The sequence below is a fragment of the Podarcis vaucheri genome, assembly GCF_965113315.1.
Source record: "Podarcis vaucheri genome assembly, chromosome: 15".
NCBI classification, from domain to species: domain Eukaryota; kingdom Metazoa; phylum Chordata; class Lepidosauria; order Squamata; family Lacertidae; genus Podarcis; species Podarcis vaucheri.
Genome location: NC_138753.1, coordinates 27,551,209 through 27,574,246, shown reverse-complemented (window position 1 = coordinate 27,574,246; position 23,038 = coordinate 27,551,209). Strand labels below are relative to the sequence as shown.

The 23,038-nt window shown below is 43.4% G+C and overlaps 2 protein-coding genes across 3 annotated transcripts in view; one reads left to right on the top strand and one right to left on the bottom strand.

Moving 5' to 3' along the window:
* Positions 1–13,676, top strand: part of USP28 (ubiquitin specific peptidase 28) — a 32,309-nt gene extending 18,633 nt beyond the window's left edge. The window contains exons 16-26 of one of the 2 annotated variants that reach the window (XM_082200876.1): positions 550–781; positions 2,671–2,859; positions 3,375–3,520; positions 3,681–3,866; positions 4,855–4,950; positions 6,426–6,604; positions 6,961–7,039; positions 8,308–8,387; positions 9,671–9,794; positions 10,708–10,903; positions 12,273–13,676. In XM_082200876.1, coding sequence (XP_082057002.1) covers positions 550–781; positions 2,671–2,859; positions 3,375–3,520; positions 3,681–3,866; positions 4,855–4,950; positions 6,426–6,604; positions 6,961–7,039; positions 8,308–8,387; positions 9,671–9,794; positions 10,708–10,903; positions 12,273–12,448 — 1,683 coding nt within the window. In that variant the 3' untranslated portion in view covers positions 12,449–13,676. The remainder of the gene's footprint in view (positions 1–549; positions 782–2,670; positions 2,860–3,374; positions 3,521–3,680; positions 3,867–4,854; positions 4,951–6,425; positions 6,605–6,960; positions 7,040–8,307; positions 8,388–9,670; positions 9,795–10,707; positions 10,904–12,272) is intronic. The other variant, XM_082200877.1, reaches the window with a different exon arrangement.
* Positions 13,677–15,501: 1,825 nt separating this feature from the next.
* CLDN25 (claudin 25) lies at positions 15,502–16,876 on the bottom strand. The gene has a single exon (XM_082200756.1). The coding sequence runs from the start codon at positions 16,501–16,503 to the stop codon at positions 15,793–15,795; it is 711 nt and encodes a 236-aa protein (XP_082056882.1). The 5' UTR covers positions 16,504–16,876; the 3' UTR covers positions 15,502–15,792.
* Between the last annotated feature and the right edge of the window lie 6,162 nt (positions 16,877–23,038).

The following is a 23,038-nucleotide window of genomic DNA, read 5'->3' as shown; positions in this document are numbered from 1 at the left end:
CTCTCCTTACCCCTTCAAAATACATTACTAGGACCGTTCAGATACTGTACCTTGCTGAAAGACGGAGAGCTGCTTCTTTCATGCTTAGAGGTGTTTCTGCCCTTTTCCTCCAGCACGTAATGAATCAAATGCTGGGTGTGTCCTGGATTATACAGTGTCTGCCTCTTGGCTCCTCATCTTAAAAGGCTTGGGTTTCAAGATTCTGCCATCATATTAGTGGAGTTACGTTGTATAATCTTGGTTTCTTCCAATAAATGGTTTGTAATCCTCTGTGTCAATCTGCCAAGTGTTTTCTGGGTAGTCGGGCTTTGACCCTTAAAGTTCACACTTGTCACAACGACTCCGAAGCACTGCTTTCTGCCAACTAAAACCATATTACTCTGGGAAGAAAAGAATCTGTCCCTCTCTGTGTGAAGCCAGGATTGTATGAATGGATAGTTCTTAACAGGCACAACAGCTGGGAATGTGCCTGGCTGAATCTGGCCTGAGGTCATGTTACTTCACCTGCTAAAAATAAGCCTGTTGTGTATGTGTGTGCATATTTTGCAGGTCCCTTACCACTTGCATGCTGTCTTGGTCCATGAAGGCCAGGCCAACGCTGGCCATTACTGGGCCTACATCTACAACCAGCCCCGAAAAAGCTGGCTCAAGTATAATGACATCTCTGTGACAGAGTCGTCTTGGGAAGAACTGGAGAGGGACTCTTTTGGAGGCCTGAGGAACGCCAGTGCCTACTGCCTGATGTACATAAATAAAAAGCTACCACACTTTGCTGCTGCTGGTAAGGACTTTGAAATGCTTACTTGTCTGAGTGATCTTGAGCTATTGGTTCTGTAAGCACTTTTCTGCAATGCACCCAGTCCCTGCTTGTGGCTCATGGTTGATTCTTGGTTGTATGGGAAGGTCTGTAGGGACTTGGGGTTTGGGCTAAGTGATCTCTTCTAAGCAACTGTTTTTCTAGACGCATCTAGTTGTGTATAGAAATGGTACAGTAAAAAGGGTACAGTACTGGAGTGTAAGATGTCTAGCCTGCATTTAATGCTGTTTGAAATCACGAGAGAGAGGATGTCTTGACCTCCTTCTGCAATGCAGGAGTGAGTGCTGAGAGTAATCCTAACTGGGCCAAAGTAACAGCCAACATCCATATGGGGACAGAGATGTTGGCTTAGCCCAGTACATGCTTCCTTCAGGTTGATGATACACTCTATTCAGATACCTGTCTTCTGGAGCAGTCTAGAAAATTAGCTTGTGCAGGGTAAAACAAGTAAAGAGCATGCAGACAAGCAGTTGACCATTGCCATCTCTCATGACATCTTCCTCCTTTTCTCTGGAACACTGAAAAGACTTCTAGTCCATTGGGGTTTGGGAGGTGGTGTGAAGCACACCTAAGTAGTCCAGCTGATCTCTCACCACCTCTCACCATCTTTGCCCTGGATGCTGGCGGTTGGAAACCATCATTGGGTGCCAGTTGAATTGAAATGAGGTATTTTATTTTCCCTACTTCCTACATGCATTCCCCATCTTTGCTGTAAGGAGCTTCGGGTGTCCTATATAGTGCTCATCCTTCCATTTTTAACCTCACAACAACCCTGTGAGAGAGGTTAGGCTGAGAGGCCTAGTAACTGGCCCGAGATCACCCAGTTGAGCTTCATGGTCCAGCTGGGTTTTGAATCCTGGTTTTTCAGGTCCTGCTTCTGACATTCTTTAACTATACTGGCTCTAAACCCCATACCAGTTGTGTGTGTTTGGGATAGAAGCAGCTTCAGTTTATTTGTATCTCCCGTTCAGGATTGTTCTGGATCAAAAGGCAGCACAGAGATCATCTTAATAAAATTCCATTCCAACCAACCCCAATTTAAATGTAGACGTGGACCAGGATAAGCGTAAAAATTTATAAGAAGCTGAACGAATCCTCCAGGCATCGATGTGTTGACAGAGCAGAGGAGTAATAAATTAGGAGCTAATGGTTTGGGAGGAGTTGGGGCCTTCCCTAGGTCCCTTTGTACATCATTTGCATTTTGAGCCTTAGCAGTAGGTGTGTGGTTGTGTAAAAGGTAAAGAACCCCTGGATGGTTAAGTCCAGTCAAAGACGACTATGAGGTTGCAGCGCTCATCTCACTTTCAAGCCAAGGGAGCCAGTGTTTGTGCACAGGCAGCTTTCCAGGTCATGTGGCCAGCATGACTAAACTGCTTCTGGCGCAACGGAACACCATGACAGAAACCAGAATGTACGGAAACGCTGTTTACCTTCCCGCCTTATTAATACCTATTTATTTACACTGGCATGCTTTCAAACTGTTAGGTTGGCAGGGGCTGGGACAGAGCAACAGGAGCTCACTCCATCGCAGGGATTCGAACCGCCAACCTTCTGATTGGCAAGCCCAAGAGGCTCTGGTATAGACCACAGTGCCACCCATGTCCCGTGGATGTGTAGCCCCCTCCCCCCCATAGGGTGGTGTGTAAACCCAAATCCATTTCTATAACTGTCTGCAACTTCTATCCAAGGTGCTCAGATAAGTAGGGGTGACCCGTAGTATTAATAAAGGTTTCACAGTAGGCTATTCTTTCACAAAGTGTCTTGGTTTAATAGTGAGCCCGACAAGTATTCAGAGGTAGGATGCAAGGGGCAAACGAGCACCAGCACCTTCTGGATATTTTCCCTTTGATTAGATTATGTTAATGGGCAGACCCAGAGAGAAGTGGAATCTCTGCCTCTGGAGCTCCAGCACTACATTCAAGAAGACAACTGGAGGCTTGAACAAGAGGTGGCAGAGTGGGAGGAGCAGTCGAGCAAGATGGCGCAGATGGATCAGTCATCGCCAGCAGAGTCTCAGGACCTCTCTTCTGACTTGGTACAAGGTGAGAAAAGCAGTCAGTCTTTTTGCGTGCCTCTCCCAATCCCGGTTGTTCAGCCCTCTGACTTACTGGATTGCTGAGAGTGATGAGACAGTCCCGGTGCTTAAATTTCTATAAGAAGCCCTGTGTGGACTTTACCTCCCATATTGACTTGCCCCATGTATTGAGATGATTTTCAGAGGTTCTTCCAAAGCCCATGCCATTTAGAGGTAATGCAGATTGGTTGCTATCTGTAGAATTTCCTCACTGGGGATGATCCTTGGCACCAGCCTTGTTATCTTTTTATTCTTCCAGATTTATTAATGCATTACTTATAAGACACAGGCTGCTGTTTTTGTCCCGTTCATTGAGAGCATTGCTCAAAAGGTAGAATATAAATCTTTGCCCTCCCACACTAGCTGTAGCTCAGGGCCAGGCACGACCCAGCTTCTAACATTTTGTCTAGTTCTATGTTTTTCTAAATGTCTTGCTGGACATAGAGAGTAAATTGTGCACTACGCTTATTTTTCTCCCCTCAGAAAGATCTTGTTCCTCCAGCTCTGAACGGATGGCACATTCCCTCTCCTCCGAACATGCCATGATTGCCAAGGAACAGACGGCTCAAGCCATTGCCAAGACAGCTGATGCATATGAGAAGGCTGGTGGATTGGCAGCTCTTGACAAGGTGAAAATAGCAATTGTTGGGCTTCCGGACCTTTGTATCCACCCTTTTCCATGCCTCTGCTCCCTGCCTCCTCTTGCTTGAACCTTTTTTTGCTTTGCTGGCTTGCCTTTCATTTCCCTTTCTGATTTCTTTCTGTTTTCTTATCTCTGTGTGGCAACAGTCAAAGGAGGCAGAACCAGTGCAGCACCTCCCAGAAGAAGCAAACCCCACCACTCAGGCAGAAGAGCCACAGGATGCTAAGGGGATGGAGCTTTCTGCCCCACCCAGCTCACAGATTTCTGAAGTGGATATCCCCAGTGTGGGAAAGATTCTAGTTAGATCAGATGCAGATGGATATAATGAAGAGGTACACAGCTATGTGTCTGTGTGTCTTTTTTGCAGCAAGCAAAAATGTTGGGGATGAGTATCTTTCATTCTGAGGCATTGCGAACTAGGGAAGATGCCAGACACTGCCCTCACGGGCTGCATCTTTCCCATTTCAGATGGGTTATGCTTGGAAGTAAACATCCCAGAGCTGTCTCTCAAACCATCCAAATGGTAGTGCTTAGGATTGCAGACTTTCCCACCAATGGTTTGGTTTCTTTGACACGAGATTACTCCCCAAGGTTGCTCACTTAAAAATAAAAATACTAAAGCTGTTTTACCTCTACTGAGGTCTTTTTGACATCCAAGGCCACAGATGGTGAAGCCACATAACATTCTGAAAACGTGGCAGCATTCCTAGTCCTAAATTTTGACTGCTCTCCTGTGCACAGAAGCAATCCTGACAGCACCATCATTTTTGTCTCCGGATTAAATGGACAGTATGTTTTAGGGCTGGGGGTTTTCAGCATGTGGGTGAGGACTGGTAGGTTAAGTAAGCCAGTTGCGAGCAACCTGCTGTGGAACAAGTGGACCTGCACATTATGCCACTGTCATCCCATACAGGAAACGGGCATGGGTCAGGACTTGGGTGATGTATCTCTGCATCCCCTTAATTGCCCTTAATTCCTGCTCATCTTTCATTAGACCCTCTCAATGCATATGTGGACACTTAAGTCATAGTTGGTAGAGGGGCACAAAGTTGAGGTGTGTCTACAAATGTGTGAACAAATCAAAGTAACTTAATAATCATGAAGGGCAGTCTTCAACTGGCTGCTTCCATGACCATACTGGTTGGGGCTGTGGGAGTTGCAGTTCAGAATTGAAACATCTGGAAGGCCCCAGGTATGGAAGAAGGTAGAACCCTGACTCTGGACTCTGCATGTCTTAGCTCTTGCCTGTTCCGACTCTTTCATCATGTAGCATTTTTCATTTTTCCTCTCTCCATCTTTCTTTTTTCTTCTTTCTGTCAGATGATGCTCAGTCCTGCCATGCAAGGTGTGATCCTGGCTATTGCTAAAGCCCGTCAAACCTTTGATCGGGATGGGTCTGAAGCAGGGCTAGTTAAGGTACTATTGTACACACTGGCCTCTTGGCACTGGAGAAATGCAATGAAACATTGGCTACGGATGCCACGTGGCTGTTCCTTACTTTGTTTTTCCGTCCTGCGATGTCTTGATTGCAGAGATCATTTGTTCCGTCACAAGTTGATATTCCACTTTGAGGAAGCAGGTCTTCACTGATTTTTGAAGTTTCTCCTCCCAGGAGTCTTCTTAATATCTGTCTTCCACTGAGATAACAAGACTGCTGCTGCTCTTAAAGCATAAACATTCCACTCTGAGTAGAAGTTTGTTGCATGCACCCCAAAGTGCAGCTCCCTCCACTACTGCTATTGGATATATATATTACAAGGTGTGGTCTTCTCATGACCAAGGGAAGCACTGGACTGGCTTGTGAAGCTTCTTTCTAGTCCTAGAGAGGGTAGCATCCTGATTTTCCTTCATTCATCCTTCCTCTACATAAGGAGGGCTTCTCCTTGTAGTTAGAAAACTTAGAACCTAGAGATAACCATTTATCCTATTCTGCTTTTTCCCCTGCTTGGGGGTATTGTTAGGGGTTGAGGGGGCAGGGATTGCTGCTTTTATTGATATTTTTGTATATTTATTTTAGATCTTATGATTTTTATGCAAATTCTTTAATTTGGTTGTACTTTTTGATGTTTTATTTATTGTTTATGACTACTTTTGTTACGCTCGTAATTGTGTGGGGTTTTTTTAACATGTTGTAAGCCACCTTGAGTGTGGTTTTAACCTTGGAAAGGCAACATATAAATAAAACGATGCATTTGTGTATGTATATTGTTAAGAAAACTTTTGTCTGGTATCCATTGAGCCTGTTTCTCAGCTGTAGAATTATCCAAATGAGGACTCATGTTTCTAGCTCAGGTTCTGGACATTTCAAGAAATCTTGCTGTCTCAAAGTGGATAGGTGGAAAATGCCCATCTTTCAGGAATTCCACTGAATGATTGGTGAAGGCCAATGCGCTGGGAATTTTCTTAGTAGCCCTGCAGCCTTCTGGAAACAGGCTAAAATGCCAACTTCCGTCAGAAGCAAAACCTGCATTATTATTATTATTATTAATGTTTATTGAGTTTATATACCGTCCTATACCTGGAGGTCTCAGGGCAGTTCACAGAAAAGATCACAACATTTGTAGAGATCAGTTTGTTCCTGTTGTTGTTGGAGTTGTGCACTGAATAAAATCCTCGGTATTGCTTCACTGGATTATATGGCACTAGCTTTTGCGTACCAGTTCCAAGGAGCTACTTTGACATGGTTGGAGCAAGGCCTCATGACAGTCATCTGCAGAGCAAAACAAGACCTTGCAGTTGCTTGGCTTCATAGGACTTTAATTTCAGCACATTCAGCTTAAGTTGGTCATGAGCAACTTATTGATAATAATGTCCCTCAAAGTCTAAGAATTGCTGGCATTGTGGATTCATAATTGTCAGGCTGATATTGTTCCAATTTTTGGCTTTATTAGGCATTCCATGAAGAATACTCCAGGCTGTACTCGCTGTCAACAGAGACTCCAACACCACAAAATGACCCCCGGCTTCAGCACGTCCTAGTTTACTTCCTGCAGAACAATGCGCCAAAGCAAGTGGTGGAACGGACTCTTCTGGAGCAGTTTGCGGACAAAAACCTCAGCTATGATGAAAGGTTTGTTCAGAACACGTAAGCTGGAATGTCTTCTGTGTGAATAAAGGAAGGGCACAGAATTGCTTTGAAAGTGCTATATGGGGGCTTTGTTTGGTAGGAGTGGTGTTCAGTGACTTTGATAGCACTGATCAGTATTAGATGGTTAAAGAGATTTTTATTCTGTGTTTTAGCTCTCCATTTCTAACTTGCATTTCCCCCTCAATGGGCCAAGAAGGCAGCTTCCAGCAAGTCAGCACTGCTTGCACCTCTAAAATATATAGATGTAATATCAAAACAAGCTAAATCTACGTTTCAGTTGACATTCTCTGGCTTTTGGGGGTCACTTCACTAATCTTTCTCCTCCTTTCCGTGAACAGATCAATTAGCATTATGAAGGTAGCTCGAGCTAAGTTGAAAGAGATTGGTCCTGATGAGGTGGACATGGAAGAGTATAAGGTAAGGAGTCTCAGCCCTAAAGTGTTAGGTCTGGTTTATATCTTTGTGTCAAAGCTGCAGCCTAATTGTTAGGTGAGCAAATGCTACTCTTATGACCAAAAAAGTAAAATTGGTTTCCTTCAGGTAAGTGATGATCACTTAGTTTCTTCAGAGTTGTGTTTTGAGGGTTACTTGCTCTGTCTGAGATGTCTGTATTTCCTCTTGCCCTATCCCCTATCCTGGATAAAATCTGTTCCACACATAAAACAGTAGCAGAAATAAGAGTGCCCTGCTGCCCCCCCCCCCCCCGCGCATCCCATTTAGGTACTATGGTAAATTTAGTAGCATTCTGTTCATCCATTTTCAGTAGAAATGTGTCTACAGCATTTTAAAAGTGTCTGGCTTGCTGAGACACTACAGAGTGTTTCAGGTGCTCCCTTTGCTGTCTTGTAGACATCCTGCTTCACATTGACTTCAGGATTCATCTGAATTCAGCACACAGCCTTACTGCATATACCCAAAATGTTAGGGTGAAGTGCATAATAGGCATCTTGTAATTAGTAAGTGGGCTATGATTCCTCTCTCCGCCGGGCCTAGGGCGAGGCCTGACAGGCTTCATAAGAACTGCTGCTTCTACAGCTGCCCAGCAAGGACTGGGGTATTTTGGGGAAAAAATTTTCAGGAGTTTTTGCCGTTATTGATACTAATTTTTTGTATATTTTTATGTGGACATTGTTCAGTTTGGTTATGTAGTCTTGATGTGTTTTATTTTCATGACTACTTTGCTATATTCATAACCATAAATCTTTTCATATTGTAAGTCGCCTTGAGCGTTGTTTTAACGGTGGAAAGGTGGCATTTAAATAAAATCATGATGATGATTACCGTATTTTTTCCGTGTATTAGACAAGGTATTTTGACTCAAAAATCACGTCCAAAACCAGGGGTCATCCTATACACGGATGTGGGGGCGAGAAGTGGCACGCGCACGAGCGCAACTTCCCACAATGCCGCTGCACGTGGGAAATGATCTAGGGAGTGTTTCCTGCCCGCAGCTTCATGGGGGGAGAAACTCAACAACTTTGGACCATCTCCCCTCATTTTCTTAAAATTGAGTCCCCCAAAATAGGAGGGAGGGGGTCTTATACATGGGGGTGTCTTATAGATGGAAAAATGCGGTGCCCAAAAGCAACAAGAGAAAAGGAGCAATATGAGAAAAGCCAGGTGTGAATAAAGTGGGGCTTACTGAACCAGTAATGGATTGTGACCATTTTCTTTTTCTGGCACAGAAATGGCACGAAGACTACAGTTTGTTTCGCAAAGTATCTATTTACCTCTTAACAGGCTTGGAACTGTATCAGAATAAACAGTAAGTTTGTGTAAATTGCTTCTAAAGGTTGTGATGAAGATTTGGGAGGTAGCTGAGGATTCGTGGATATATTCTTAGACCCTTTCAATATTCTTTCAACAGACTGACCCTATTCTTAGACCCTTTCAATATTCTTTCAACAGACTGTTGAAATCTGTGGTGGTGCATCATAGCAAGTAGAAATTAGGGACGACTTGAGTGGGGAAGTACTACTTTTCCACTGTGTATAATCATAATTTATTATTTATGCCCCGCCCATCCCCAGGCGGCTTCCAGCAAAATATTAAAATACATGATGTTGCCACTTCTGCATCTGTATCTTCTCATGAACACTTTGGCTCAAAAGGTTTCATTAGTAAGGTGAATTAGTAAGACTCCAGCAAACTTGGACAAGCCTTCTTCTAATGGACACAGGAGTGTCCATAGTCTATACATAAAGATGGTGAAGAAGGGTGGTGCTAGGATGCTTGTGGTAATCCCTCATGCACTGAGGGGAGAGCTGGAACTTCTGAACAGGGTACAGTTGTGTTCCTGTGACTTTTGGTAAATGTTCTAGTTTGTGGGCCAGCTCTTACTAGGCAGCTGTCCTCCTACAGAGTGGTGCATGGACTACACTGGGAAAATGTTCCTAGCTCGTTTAAGCAAAGCATCCCTTCCCAGTTATTTGTATTCCAAAGGGGCTTATTTTCTGAACACAGGGAAGTAGTTAACAGACGGGTATAGCCAGTGCTTTTTTAGGGGTACTCTCATTTTGACTCAAATAACCATTTTATAGTTCAAATCAGGGGAAAATAAATACAGTAAATGGACAAAAGTACAAAGAACATGCATTACCTCATATTACACAGCTCACAGTCACTTCACATTGGCATGAAGTTATATGCACTAACATCTTCCCGATTCCTCTGCTAGATTCCAACTCCTACGTCACACATTGAAACACTCACTTCCATCTGAAACACTGTGACAGGAAATGAGGATGCCGTCGGGAGTAACAATGGAACTGATGATTCACCATGTTATTCAACAGAACTGACAATTCACCGTGCTAGAGAAGAAACTAAAAAATTTTTAAAAATTGGTTTCTTCCATTAGATTCACAAAATGTTTAGGGGTATGTGTTACCCCAGCATACCCCAGAAAAAAGCACTAGGTATAGCCATGTGTCCCAAGCAAGTATAAGAGCTATGAATGGCTGCTGTAGTTTGCAGTAAATGTTTGCTTGCACAGCCTGTTTTAATTCTGAAGATTGCAGCTCTCACCCTCTTTCCTGTTCTTATAAGGTACTATGAAGCTCTGACCTATCTGGTGTATGCTTATCAGAGCAATCTGACCTTGAGGAGGAAGGGAGCCAACAGAGGCGCCAATGCATCTTTAATTGCTCTGTACAGAAGAAAATGTCTCTTGGTTGGTATTAACCCCTTCTCCCCTCCCACCACCCCTTCAAGGAGCTTGCTGGTAGAATGATCTGCTTCCAAATCATTGCTTTGTTTTCAGTCTTCGTCTTATTCTCATGTGCAGATCCAATTCTTTATGGAAATGGAGTTTACTGCTTTAATACACTGTTGTCCTCACAGTGTCATTGCTCTTCCTTGCATAGTTTTAATTTTCTGGTGGTCTTGGTTCTTATATGGGTGCTGCTTTCTCCACCCCTTCACGTATTGACTTTATAGTATGCTAAGGGATGTGGGTGGCGCTGTAGTCTAAACCACTGAGCCTCTTGGGCTTGCCGATTAGAAGGTCGGCAGTTCGAATCCCCACAATGGGGTGAGCTCCCGTTACTCTGTCCCAGCTCCTGCCAACCTAGCAGTTCGAAAGCACACCAGCGCAAGTAGATAAATAGGTACCGCTGTGGCGGGAAGGTTAACATTGTTTGTGTGCATTCTGGTTTCCATCACGGTGTTCTGTTGCACCAGCAATGGTTTAGTCCTGCTGGTCACATGACCCGACACGCTGTCTGTGGACAAATGCCGGCTCCCTCGGCCTGAGATGAGCACCACAACCCCATAGTCGCCTTTGACTGGACTTAATAGCTTAGGGGTCCTTTGCCTTTATAGTGTGCTCTATCTCTTGGTTCCTGAATGGATTAGTGAAAACCTGTCTCAGGTTGGGGCACTTTACAGGGAGGGGAATATCCGGCAGATGTTTGGGCTCTTTTTTGCCATGGCAATGTAAAAAGTTCTTTTAAGCAGACAAAACCCCCTAAATGTTCAGCTGCACTCTAAAACTTGCCACAGGAAGCATTGCGGAAAGTGACAGACACCAGGCTGAGCTGTTACCAAAGACCCATAAATGTGTTTCTCATATTGTTTTGCCACAGAAGTTAAACGATGCTGCAGCAGCTCTGTTTGAAAGTAGCAATGAGTTGAGTGTGGATGAAGGTGTGAACATCTTGAATGAGCTGATCATCCCCTGCATGCACCTCCTCATCAGCAATGATACCTCAAAGGATGACCTGGATGCCGTTGAGGTCATGAGAAATCGTTGGTGTGCTTACCTGGGAAAGGACATGAATGGTAAGAAGGGGTCCTGGACCTCTTACTCTGTGCTGCTATCATCCTGTCTCTCGCCTAGTATTGCTAGTCTTTGTGTACCTCCTGACTGTTTTTCTAAAGACTGTCAGTAAAATGCCCTTGCACAATTACGATAATCCGCAACATTTGCATTTTGCTTAGCCCTGAAGCCAAGGTGGCAAATGTGGCCCTCCAGATGTCGGCTGGACTACAGCTCCTATCATATCTGGCCATTGGCCATGCTGGCTGAGGCTGATGGGAGTTGGAGTTCAACAGCATCTGCTGGGCTACAGCATCTAAAATTTACTGGAGAGACTGCCTTCTTGAATTACTAGATCTCTGTGTTCAAAATATGGGATTTGATTCTTTCATCTCCCCTCTTGTTTGCAAGCAGAAGTAACACCTGCCTCTCAACAGTCATACTTGTATGGGGCGTTCCAGTTATAGCAGCTTGCTGTGTACGCCAAGCAGCATTCTCCTGGGGTGAGGAATGATAGAAAATGTTTTGTTGTTGCCAGAAATTACTTGTACATGTTGCATCTGTACCTGGCACATCCTGTGATCAGAGGTACACACTGATCAGAAAACTTACTTTTAAATCTTCATGTGGCATGTCAGTCTTTACCCCAGAGATTCTGGGGGCAGGGGGCAGAATATTACTGAACATATCATGAATTAAAATAAGCACACATGACCTGGAAGTTAATCTGTTGTGCATTTTTCTTTGCTAGATTTTAATAAATTGGTTAAACTTTGTTCACTTCAGCCAGCAGGGGGTGTCAGGAAGAAGTATTGGCCCTAAAATACTATTTCAAAATAGACAAAAGCTCTGGTTTCTGCAGTTGAGTTTGCTTGTGTTCTGCTTTCATGAACAAGCTTTTTCACATCTGCAATTCAGACTTGCAGATAGTTGCTTACGGTGAGAAATATTTCCTTTTAGACAAGTGGCTTATCTAACCAGTACCACCTTGTAAAATGCAGGTGGTTGTGAATTGGGTACAACTTAAAAGGTATCTCTTACTGTGCACTGAGAATGAGGTGCTGTTGTAAGTGTTTGCAAGTTGGGTTTGTAGACATCCGTGATGTCTGTAACACTGTCTTCACGAGTGTTTATGGGAAGTGCTTGGTGAAGTTGTGAATATAAGTTCCCTATTTTAACTTGTAAGTGCCATTATGTTGCTTTGAAGGAGTGGGAGAAGGGGAAACATGATTGAGGGAGCTTCCAGATTGACATACAGATAAGCATTCCAGAGTTTTTCCTGCATCTTCTTACATTTCACAATCTTAGTTTCAACAAGATTTCAAAGCATTGCTATTGAGTTGTTGTTGTTGTTGTTGTTGTTGTTGTTATTTGGCTCTTCTTGTCTTACAGAGGACCTGCAGCTAAAACTGAGTGAATTCCTACCCCGCCTGCTAGATTGTTCCTCCGAGGGCATAGTTCTGAAAGAACCACCCAAGATCCGCCCCAATTCTCCCTACGATCTCTGCAGCCGATTTGCAGCTGTCATGGAATCTATTCACGGGGCCTCGACTGTCACTGTCAAATAAAAACTGCCGACTGTACTGCATTAAGCTCTGGAGGCCACAGGCCCACCAGCGTGTGGAATCCAGCTGCCGACCACCTTTTGGAATGGAGCAAGGAAGAGAGATGCTACGTTGAGACAATCCACATTCAGACCTAACCAAAACTGTGCTTAGAAAAGGGCTAAATGGGACATGACACCCTCTGGTGTGCACCATATATGGGCAGGCACTAAATTAGAACGTGTCTTGAGGTTTCACTGTTTTACGTTGCCTATAACTGCGTTTGCCTTGGCTTCCTACAAGAACACGGAAGGAAGACACTTATTTTTTTAAACAGAAATTTTAAACACAGCATATTGTACATATATACTTCTGTTGTGCTCAATTCTTATGGAGTATACAGTGGTTTGATATGCTCATTGTGAGCATTCCATGCACGCTCTGTTGTATTTTGAATGCACTTGCCACACATACTGGTCTATTCATGTGTCACAATGCCAGCAGTATGTTATCAGTGCTGATAGCTGTTGTGCTGTCATTGCGTATGATTGGGCCAACACAAGGGAGTGCATTTAAAGCACAATGGGGAGCATGTAACCTGAAGCCTGTTTAAACTGGACCTCATTGACATCGAAGCAGGACTGATTCAGGGAATAAGCCAGACAGTCGTAGGCAATTTTAAAGCAATAATTCACATTCACCTTTTTCATGGAAAAACACCTTAAAATGGGAGCCTATCAGTTGAGGCCCTTTCCATCAGATATCTCCTGATGTGGCGGTAACAGAAGAACCTGGTAGCCTGGGTTGTAAAAAATACAGGCATTCGTGCACACTGCGTTTGTGTATGCTAGCAACTCAAAACACAGTTGATGCCATCAGGAGAAATTGTGATGGTGGCAATATTTTACAGTTGCTACAGAATTGCAAAAGTCATTCCAGGACAAGAATAGAGATGCAAAACAAAACCCCTAAGGAAACTGCTTTTCTGACCTCCCAAAGCATATCTCCTTTATTACCAATCACTGAATTTTCATTATCAGGCTAGTATTGGCAATGACAAGGGCTCTGAAGTCAGGAATAATAAACCTTTATAAAAAGATACTGCTTAACTGGCAAAGTCTACTGCCAATATTTTTAAGCAATCTTTGTTTTACTGGAATACATTGGCAATCGGGATGTAAATGGAAATACATATTTGAGAAGCCTTTTTCTGTTTTAATTAAATGTGCAATAAAGAATTTTACCCTATTTAGATTTGTAGTGGATTGCTTTGTTTCTTTTGAGTTTTATAAGTCTCTTTAGACCAGGGGTCAGCAAACTTTTTCAGCAGGGGGCTGGTCCACTGTCCCTCAGACCTTGTGGGGGGCCAGACTATATTGGGGGAGAGACCAATTCCTATGCCCCACAAATAACCCAGAGATGCATTTTAAATAAAAGCACACATTTTACTCATGTAAAAACACACAGATTCCCAGACCGTCCGCGGGCCAGATTGAGAAGGCGATTGGGCCAGATCCAGGCCCCGGGCCTTAGTTTGCCTACCCATGTTCTAGACTTTCTCCTTTTCTCAACTGTGTTTGAACACTGGGAGTGTTTGCTATTGCATAATTTTTGCAAAGGTCACCACTGGATTAGCCATATAACATGACTTAGTCTGCATCCTACTTGCTTTGGTGCTAAGAATAGATTAATTGCTCCACTACTTCCAGTTGTGGTGTGCCTCATTATTTAGCCTGTGATGCTGATCCTTGGTCAATCTAAAACATTGACTGGTTAGTTTGGGGTGGACTGGTGTGCACATACGCTGGGCCCCTATGATTACATAGGTGTAAGGTTCCTGGAAAAGACCCTGATGTTGGGAAAGATTGAGGGCAGAAGGAGAAGGGGACGACAGAAGACGAGATGGTTGGACAGTGTTCTGAAGCTACCAGCATGAGTTTGACCAAACTGGGGGAGGCAGTGGAAGACAGGAGTGCCTGTCGTGCTCTGGTCCAGGGGGTCACAAAGAGTCAGACACGACTAAACAACTAAACAACAACAACAAGGCTCCTGGGGGAAAAGTTGCTTGCCTTTACTTTTGACATTTTAGATTTGGGTGTTGCCAGGACTAAACAGGAGCCTAAGATGAGATACTGATATTTTAGCTTTGCCATGGGCCTCTTAACCATCCATTTATGCTGTTTTTGCTCTGATTAACTTGTACAATTCAGAAGAGAGACTTATAAAACTCTTTCCCCCTCCCTGCCCCCAAATGAGAGCATCTGTGTTATCAACAGAATCAGGCTTGCAAGTAATCCAGGCCTACCTAACCTTTCCTTGAAATCTGCCCAAGAAAGGAATTATATGTTGTTGATGAATGCAACTTAAAGGAGCTTCTGCCAAAGTTTCAATCTAGAATTACTTTCTTGAAGTTCAAAACCACTGCCATGTTCAATGTATTCATCTCACCTGCTACCTGCTTCAGTGCATAGGTAGGTTGAACAGTAAAGAGATCATCTTCATTCAACACCTACCATATGGATCCTAGGTTGCAAGCCTTTACCTACTTGCAGTGGAGTAAGACCCATTGAGTTTGAGGTGGGGTGGGCTTCTAAGCAGACCAGTATAAGATTGCACCATTAGTGGGTGAAGTCAGTAGCAGAGACGCCACAAATAATGAAACTGTAATTCGCAAGGTCTTTTTCTCTATGCTTCATGCTTCTATTTGAGAAGTGTCCATTTAGCCATTTCCCCCCGAAACCCTATTACTGTACTGTCTCAAAAGACAGAGATTTCTGATCCATGTGAAAAGCAAACAAACGGTTCATTATTTTTTTACAGTGCAATTAAGTACTCCTTAAAAGGTTTGACAATGCCTGTTAAATAAAACTTGATACCTTGCTATTGACATTGGATATCATAACTACAGCCAGTCTCCTTGACAAAAATTCTTTCCATTGAAGGGGTATGTCATTAAACGGCCACTTTCCTGATTGTTTAGACTGAGGAAAAATTAGTCTTGCACAGAAAAGAACTGGGATTCTAATCCTGTATCCATTTCCCCGTCCCTATCTTAATATATTAATAATACTCTAGTGAATTTTGAAGAAAAACAATTTATTTCTATGCATTCATGTTTAAGTTTCCCGCATTGCAGTCATTGAGATGGGTATCCCTGTTGCCACTGAAAATGCCGCACAGCATGGAATGACACATGTAAGTACAGAATGTTTGTTTTCCCAAGCATATTTTTCGGGGAAAAAGTGCTCCATAAAGGATGCTTGGAAGGATCCTAGACAATAACCCAGTTTCCAGCCAGTCAGATATAAGCCATTCTGACCATCTCAAATGGTTCTCATGAAACCTGTAAAGAGACTTCAGCAGGTAGCTCAGATTACAAGGTCTGCATTTTTAGGTGGCAAGTACTGATGATGACTTTGTAACCTGGGATCCTTTCGCACTTCTGGCTTACGGTGGACAGCGAACTGCTTGGGCTTTCTTTGGGTTTGTAGGAAACAAGTTGAGCAGATCAGAAGAAACCCACCTAGTATGAGGAAAAACCCAGCAAACCAGCCCAGGAATAATGCTTCACCGAATCCCCACCTTGGGACAATCTCTGGCACAGTTTTATCCCAGAATTCTCGCACTACGTTGTAGGCAACCCAGGAGACTGGCACGAGGCTTGCCATTCCGGAAATGCAGAAGAGAATTCCTCCGGCGATTCCGAGGCGTTTTTTCAGTCCCAGGTTTTGTTCCCTTATCTTCAGACAGTTCAACCCCAAAGTAGAAATACAGAGGGCAAGGAATCCCAGTCCATTAGAGAGAACCATTACAATCCTAGAGATTCTGAACTCCAAAGGGAGGGATAAGAGGGAGCCATAGCTTTTGCACTCCATTATGTTTTCATCCTGAATGACGCAGGCATGCCAAAGCCCTGTGTTCCAGGTCTCCAGTTCATTCAATTCCAAGTTGAGGTTCTTCCAAAAAGGTATAGAAGTTGTAACACAAGAGGAGACCCAACCGAAGAGTGAGATAATTAATCCCCCCAATTGGCCTATGGTACTGTAATGCCAAGCCATATTTGGACTCTCGACCAGCATACAAAACTCTCTGCCTTTGAATGTTCTCTATTCCAGATGAGCTTGATTCTTGCGGCAGAAGTTTTGATAGAGCTACGGTGTCATCAATATGCTGTAGGTTCCAATGGAGCCCATCTGAATTGGTGCTAGTTTTTTAAAAGAGCAGTGGAGGAGGAGCTGAAGAGAATACCACTCATTCCAAGGTGTGGCCAAGCTTTTCACATCTGGTTGGTTTTGCCTTTATCTGGAGGGAAAAAATTACAAATCCTAATTCAACTTAATTCATGTGCAAGGCAGAAATGTCAACGTTAATTGAATTGATGCAATCGACCAAGTCCCTTTCAGCATGCGAACGGGCACAGATGAGGCTGATGGAGCAACTTCTTCAAACAGATTCACCGAAATGTGGCACAAAGATAACTGTAGGCTTTGCAGTTTGAAATCCCACTATGCAGGTGTTCATTTCTACAGACCCGTTTGTGCAGAAACACTTTGTGCAGTACCGCCTCTGCGGAATTACCATATTACTGGCAGAGCATGTTGATCTTTTCACCAATTAGCCGGGGGTTTTTAACTCATATTTTGCTCGTTTCTTCAAGTTAGATGGAACAGATGGTCTCTGTTACGCCAAATGCTCCATTGTCCAGAAGCTCTGGATAGGAAATAAGGGAGATGACTGTAGAAGGAAGGGGGAAACATGGATGGGAAATGCATTGATCTGGATAATGGGGGAGGAAGAAAGAAAGAAACCAGTGTCTCTCTGTCCCGTGAGAAGTTCCAAACCATAGCTGGCAACAGTAGAAGATCAACATCTACCAACGAGCCCTTGGGCTGAGGAAATGTGTCTTTAAAATGAGCTTTGAAAAGTTCTCTTGAGTGGTGCTTGAGCTTCTTTTCCCCATTGCAGAGGGTGGAGTATTCGTCATTTCTCAGATTCCCCCCCAAAAACCTGGCCATTCTCCAGATACTGAGTAAATACACAAAGCTCAGAGAAAACAGCTGTGTATAGATTGTGATTCTACTTAAGGATCCAAGAGACCACTCAGGGATCAGAGGTGACCAGCCCAGTTTGCTCAAGGAGCAGCTTACGAAGGTCACTTGCTGGATAACTTTTGCAATCAGTGTAATGCACATGCCACCTGTCTTTTCAAGTAGCTTCTCGGGACCTGTGCACTAGTTAATAAATGGAAAGGTTGTTGGAAACAGTCCATTCAAGGTGGGAGCAATCAACTGCAACCTCCCCTGCTTCTGTGTGGGACTGTGTACGCACACAGTGAACTCCTTTTAAGTTTATAAACTGCTAACTTTTTTTTAATGAGGAGGGAACTAAATATAGAATAATCTTGCTTCCTGGGTTGCAATATCGGTTCTTCTGCATGCTATTAGCCAAATGCTGACAAAACCGCAATCCAATAATCAGTCAACGCATCTCCTAAACCAGCTTTCCACAGCCAGGTCCTCTACATGTCTTGGACTGCGTGGGGTTGATGGGAGCTTTTCCTTAATATAGACAGAGCCCTCCAAGGTTAGGGAAGGCTACCCTAAGCAAGCACATTCCAGCCTCCAAACGTCTTTGGGGTGCATTCAGCCACCCTATATGATTTCCCCATCTGTTTCTCCACGTGTGGATTTGTCTAGCATTGAGATTTATCGTGTTTATTTGCCCTGTCTCTTCTTACTCGTCTGCCTACTTTATTGTCGAGTAAAGTACAAGCAGTCAATGCTGATAAATTTCCACATCTTCCAAAAGCTTCACATTGGCCTGGACTTAGCACTGAAACATGGGCTGTGTCTTCAGAGCTCAGCCCTAAGATGTTTATATACGTATTAAGAATAAGGAACCTCTAAACATATAGGAACATCCTTCTTTGTGAAGCAAGGGGTGTGGATTTGATGATCCTCCTGGTTCCTTTCCAACACTACAATTCTTTGATTCTAGGATGAAGTTACCTACTAACTCCGAGACTGAGGTCTTTCTATAAATCTGCTTTTTACAAATCAAACTATTGCATTTTTTATTATGATGTTTTAATTTGTTGGAAGCTGCCCAGAGTGGCTGGGGGACCCAGTCAGATGGGCGGCATATAAACAAATTGTTATTATTGTTTCAGGTGACGGCCTTGCCTTTCCCCACAAGCTTTCTTGTTTCCTCCTAGTTACAAGACAGAAACACTCGTGTTGTGGTTGCTGCAGAGGTGTAAGTTATTTTAAGCAAAGTATACAGCTGGAGTGATCAGCTAGCAATTCCAGTGAAATCTACCGCAGAGCTCCTCTCCCATTGCAACGTATACACACTCTCGTGAATTTAGAAATGGTTCTCAAGAAATTCACAGGAACAAAAATTTTTTTACTGAACTGAGACCTAAAGATGCAATAGACTGCAAAGTCTGTTTTAAAACATCCAGATCGGATTCCCTGTGGTTGTGCTGTGCTGCCTGGGGCTGATTGGAGTGGTAGTCCAAACAGGTGGAGACCAGTAGGTGCGGAAGGCTAACTTGAAAGAACATGGCTTCATCAACTTTATGCCAAGATGCATCTTCAAAGGGGACATACCGTTCCAGTTTTAAAACAAGATAAAATTCATTTTGCTTAAAACAGCCATTGCAAAGTATGCCAACAGGGTAGGCACTTAGCAGATCATTTTGGACTCACAGCTGTCCATGGAGGCACAGGTCAATTCTGTGTCCAGGGCAGCTGTCTACCAGGTCCATCTGGTACGCAGGCTGAGACCCTACCTGCCCGCAGACTGTCTTGCCAGAGTGGTGCATGCTCTGGTTATCTCTCGTTTGGACTACTGCAAATACGCTCTATGTGAGGCTACCTTTGAAGGTGACCCAGAAACTACAACTAGTCCAGAATGCGGCAGACTGGGAGCGGCCACCAAGACCACATAACACCGGTCTTGAAAGACCTACATTGGCTCCCAGTATGTTTCTAAGTACAATTCAAAGTGTTGGTGCTTAAAGCCCTAAACGGCCTCGGTCCAGTATACCTGAAGGAGTGTCTCCATCTCCATCGTTCTGCCCAGACACTGAGGTCCAGCGCCGAGGGCCTTCTGGCGGTTCCCTCGCTGTGAGAAGCCAAGTTACAGGGAACCAGGCAGAGGGCCTTCTCGGTAGTGGCGCCCACCCTGTGGAACACCCTCCCATCAGATGTCAAGGAAACAAACAACTATCTGACTTTTAGAAGACAGCTGAAGGCAGCCCTGTTTAGGGAAGCTTTTAATGTTTGACACACTATTGTATTTTAATATTTTGTTGGAAGCCTCCCAGAGTAGCTGGGGAAACCCAGCCAGATGGGTGAGGTATGAATAAATTATTATTATTATTATTATTATTATTATTATTATTATTATTATTATTATTACATCAGCGAGGCCGGGGTGTGTGTGTCTTTTCATCTGGGTAGCACAGGATCTCTATACACACTGCTTAACTTCACACCCAGAGATGCACTCCATTGTCTCTTGAGAATCAAACTAGCAAAATTTGTTCCCAGACTCTGGAACTCCCTCCCTAGAGAAGTTCAATTGGCTTCCTCCTTGTTGTCCTTCTGATGGCAGATGAAGACTTCCTTGTCCCAACAGGCTTTGTGGAACTGACTGCTTTTAATGAAAGGGCTTGGTACCAAGCTGTTTTTATTATAATGTTTTAATCGTTTCTGTGTGTTTCATCCCCCCCCCACTTTTTTGTTACCAAAAACATCTATTCGAAAGTTGGAATACAGTGGTACCTCGGGTTAAGTACTTAATTCGTTCCAGAGGTCCGTTCTTAACCTGAATATGTTCTTAACCTGAAGCACCACTTTAGCTAATGGGACCTTCTGCTGCCACTGCGCCACCACTGCATGATTTCTGTTCTCATCCTGAAGCAAAGTTCTTAACCCGAGGTAATATTTCTCGGTTAGCGGAGGCTGTAACCTGAAGCATATGTAACCTGAAGCGTATGTAATCCAAGGTACCACTGTATAAATAAATATAGAATAATGTTAAGAATGATGCTCTAATGTCAGAAGAGGAGAGCAACATAATGCAAGACCTCAAAGGGAAATATTTGTGCAGGAATGAACACCTTAGGACTTTTAGATTAAAGCCAATACTTTGAATTGCACCCAGAAACATACTGAATGGGATACACAAAAGCGGAAATGTTTTAAGTACCAGTGATCTATTTATTGTCAGCATGGTGGGTCCTGGTTTGAGGATCTCCACGACCCTCTCCTTGCATCAATACATGTGCCATGCATCCAGATTAGGAAAAGAGGGAGACTGCATTTATCTCTGAAACCACAAATGCAAATTGCAGTTGAAGCAGATGCCTCTAGACATCGTTTACCTGAACTCTGGCAGTAAGCAACTAAGTGATTAAAACCTTCCATATGTATTAACAATCCTCGAGCCGTTTACAACACTGGCTAAGTAGTTATTTATAACCAACAGGTTAACCATTGCTATTTTTAACCCGCCCCCCTCCCTGTGTGGCTGGAGACAGGTTTAAATGTAGTCTGCAGATTTTCCTGGCTTTTATCCTCTCCCTGTCTCTGGACTTAGAATATTTCATAGACCACAAAGCGATTTACGATTCACTTAGTACCATCGTGGCCTCAGAGTTGGGTTGAGAATTTTTCCGCCCCAGTGCAGTGAAAGGGAGTCCCTTTCAGTCTCTACATAGAAAGCAAGATGGTGTCTTGCAGGAAGAGTTTAGTGTTGTACCATTCTATGCATCACTGCAGGGCTGTGGTGGTCATAGACGAGGTTCTCAAAAACCTTCTCTAACCACAGAGTTTACACTGGGCAAATGGCACCCTCTCAAAGGCTTTTCATGAGGAATGGGATTGTTTTCAGTCTACAAGGCAAGTTTTATTCTGAGGGTGATAATTGCTGTAGGAATAGGAAGGGCAAAACTTACTGGAAAAATAAGAAATCAAGATAACGAACTTTTAATAAAAGAATGGAAATGGTTTACTGAATATTTACAAACAAACTGTAAACAGAAAAGAACATTGGCAGGATTGTTGTAATAACCTGCAGTTTTATTAGAGTATACATTTAAAGTAGATGAATAAATGGTTAAGTTAATTTGGAATAAGCAGGAAATATAAAAAATAAATTTAAGGAACTGCAGAAAGAGGCAGAAGGAAGTTGAGTTTCGGAATGTTAAAATGATTGTAAAATTATTGAAATGTATAAAATTGAAAAACATAAAAATAAGTTTTTTAAAAAATAATTCCTACAGGAAATCCACTGATTTTGCGATGCACAGCTCTTTGTTGTTCTGGCATCTTATTGACCAAAAAGGAGGGTGCCACCCCCACCCCCACCCCATTTCCAGGGTATAATATTCCTCTTCTATGAGATGCTGATAGAGTTGACTGCCTCCCCCCCTTACTTTACTCTTGCACTATATCTAGGGTTGCCAAATTACAAAAAGTGTAAATCCAGACACAGAAGTTGAGCTTTTGTTTTATGGCAAAGGCGTTGAGCTTTTTGTGCAAAATCTCCGCACAAAAATGAACTTCTTTTAGCTAATTTTTGGGAAATTTGCTAAAAAAAAAAACTTCTGATATGGTCTGTCATACACCTGGGTTTTCCTGGCCATTTATAACCAATACTCGATAATTATGCCCAGACGCTATTTTTGATGGACGAATCCCAGCTATGGCAGACCTAATGTAGACAGTTATGGCCCAAGACATTTTGATGACTGAGGAACAGGTCTGGGTGATAATCTGGTTTTCAACATTGTGATATATCACCAGCTAAACACTGTGATATATCAATATATAATGATACATTTTATTTAAGTTGGCACCCCTGCCCCTACCAGTCAAGACCCTGGCTCCCCTCCAAAATTTAAATTTTTTATACCTGATATTTTGGAAATTCATTCTTTTACCTGGGGCGAAGGGGATGCTGATCTGACTGGAAAGCTCAGTTCAGTTCTCCTGACCTCTTACTTCCTCTTCCCCAGAATGCTTTAGGCTCTGTTTGGGGGTGCTTTCCCTGCTCTGGTTTTTTTGAGGGCGAGTTGCCTGCTTTTCCTTTCGTTTGAGGAATGTTGGGATTTTGAGAGGGTATTTTGCCTATTTGGGGTGGGGAACTGTTGCTTGCTTTCTGGCCTGTTGTTTTGTGTTGTTTTGTTTTTTGGGGGGAGGGGGAAAGAGAGATGCAGATGTTTTACCTGTCTTTTGAATGGGCTGGTTCTGAGCATCACTCATTTTGGTCCTGTGAAGTAGCTATTCTGTGGAGCCCATGATGCTTTTTTCCATTTCCAAATCTGCCCCATACACCAATCAAGGTGGGGACCCCTAATGTCTCCTAGCATCATTCCTCAGGCATTCAGCACCCAACTCCTTTTGAGGGCCACCACTGAATGCCTTCTCTCGGCCAGCCCTCTCCTTTCTCTTCCACTTGCCTTCTCCGTGAGCACATCTCCTCCTATCTCCTTCATAAGCAGGGGTAAATATAGACTCTTAATCTCTCCTCTCGGTAGGTGTCATTCAGGCCTTTTTCTAGGTGCGGAAAGCGAAACTCGGGCCGTTGGGGTAGACAGGTTCT